The sequence below is a fragment of the Sinocyclocheilus grahami genome, unplaced genomic scaffold (assembly GCF_001515645.1).
Source record: "Sinocyclocheilus grahami isolate Dianchi unplaced genomic scaffold, SAMN03320097.WGS_v1.1 scaffold3039.1, whole genome shotgun sequence".
NCBI lineage: Eukaryota > Metazoa > Chordata > Actinopteri > Cypriniformes > Cyprinidae > Sinocyclocheilus > Sinocyclocheilus grahami.
The window spans coordinates 16,206-17,520 of NW_015508208.1; the positions used below are offsets into that span (position 1 = coordinate 16,206).

Below are 1,315 nucleotides of genomic sequence, written 5' to 3' on the forward strand. Positions count from 1 at the left end.
AAAAAATGCATGAAAAAAATCTTGAGCAACATAATGCTGTTTTCACACTTCAGGTGCTCATTGCAAATGATCAACATAAAAATCAACATGGTAACACACCTTGCAATGATGGTAGAGAAAAAAGGCTGAGAAGCCAAAGTAAACCAGAAGAGTCAAAGGTCAGAGATGTGTAAATGTTTCCTCCAGCAAATTCTTCATTATAAGAACTGTTTAGTTCATTAAAACCCATTACACTAGCTCTCCCTAAAGATTGGACTCAAGATCAAAATGAATAAAATGTGGGACCTTTTATACTAAAAATGTACTCTAGGACTAAAAGCAATGTAAAATGACTTCATCTCCAAAATGACCAACATCAGTATTTGACCATTTCAGAAGTCATCGTCAAACAAAATCTCTTTATCAGGATATTATTTCCCCTTACCATCATTGAAGCTCAGGTCATGCACAGCACCTCTAAAGTAGCCGTCCTCAACATCATCATCTTCATCCAAGCCCCTATTGGAGCGTGTCTTACCACTATCAAGGAAGCTCAGATGAGCACAACAAGAAGTGGTCAGGAACTCAGATAACTTGCCCGTCTGGATCCTAGGAAATTGAGAGCAGCAAGCAAGTAAGCTGAAACTGCCCTTGAATATGTATTGTTGATGACATTATATTTATTTATAGCCTCATTGCCTGACCGTGCCCCTCCAAAATAGCCATCCTGTAGCTTCTTAAGGGTAGCCAGCACAGCAGGGTCCAAGTCTGTGTGTTCATTGTCTAAGAAGAAAAGCACAAAAAATTGGGGGAAAAAACTACACACTTATCCACATTTACATTTTTTTAGATGACTCCACATTACCAGGGATGCAAATTTTCACTCACTAAGCATGGTCTGGGAAATGGGAAAGGTTACGGTAGGACGGCCAGTCATCCTCCAGCGAGAAGATAGGTAAGACAGGTCAGTGCGCAACATTTCCACAATCATCTTGTTGTCCAGGGCCAGATAGAACTGCTGGTGATCTATGAACTACCGGGGAGTAACAAAAGAGAGAAAAAATGATGAAAAACATTTGCCATTCAGCATATATTTTAAAAGCTGTGACCATCTTTCTGTGGCTTTAGCCTCACCAACTCATTTTATTTAACTTCTGCTGAATGATAATCAGTGGCTCTCTAAGTCCGCATAAGGCTCAAACATGCCTACTTTAGCACATTATGAAGAACCTGAGGTGTGAAGCTAAAGATGGTGTTGCGGACGATGTACAGCTTGGAGGTTCCCAACACTCCAATCCTACGGTAAGGTCTGCCGGTCAGCCCCAGTCTCTCATTA

The 1,315-nt window shown here is 40.8% G+C and overlaps 1 protein-coding gene across 1 annotated transcript in view; it reads right to left on the minus strand.

Annotated features, from left to right (window-relative positions):
- The window catches only part of LOC107575950 (phosphorylase b kinase regulatory subunit alpha, skeletal muscle isoform-like), a 13,846-nt gene that overhangs the window by 11,364 nt on the left and 1,167 nt on the right, over positions 1-1,315 (minus strand). Inside the window, exons 5-8 of the mRNA XM_016262253.1 lie at positions 1,210-1,314; positions 868-1,012; positions 684-762; positions 425-588 (exon numbers count right to left, since the gene is read on the minus strand). Coding sequence (XP_016117739.1) covers positions 425-588; positions 684-762; positions 868-1,012; positions 1,210-1,314 — 493 coding nt within the window. The remainder of the gene's footprint in view (positions 1-424; positions 589-683; positions 763-867; positions 1,013-1,209; position 1,315) is intronic.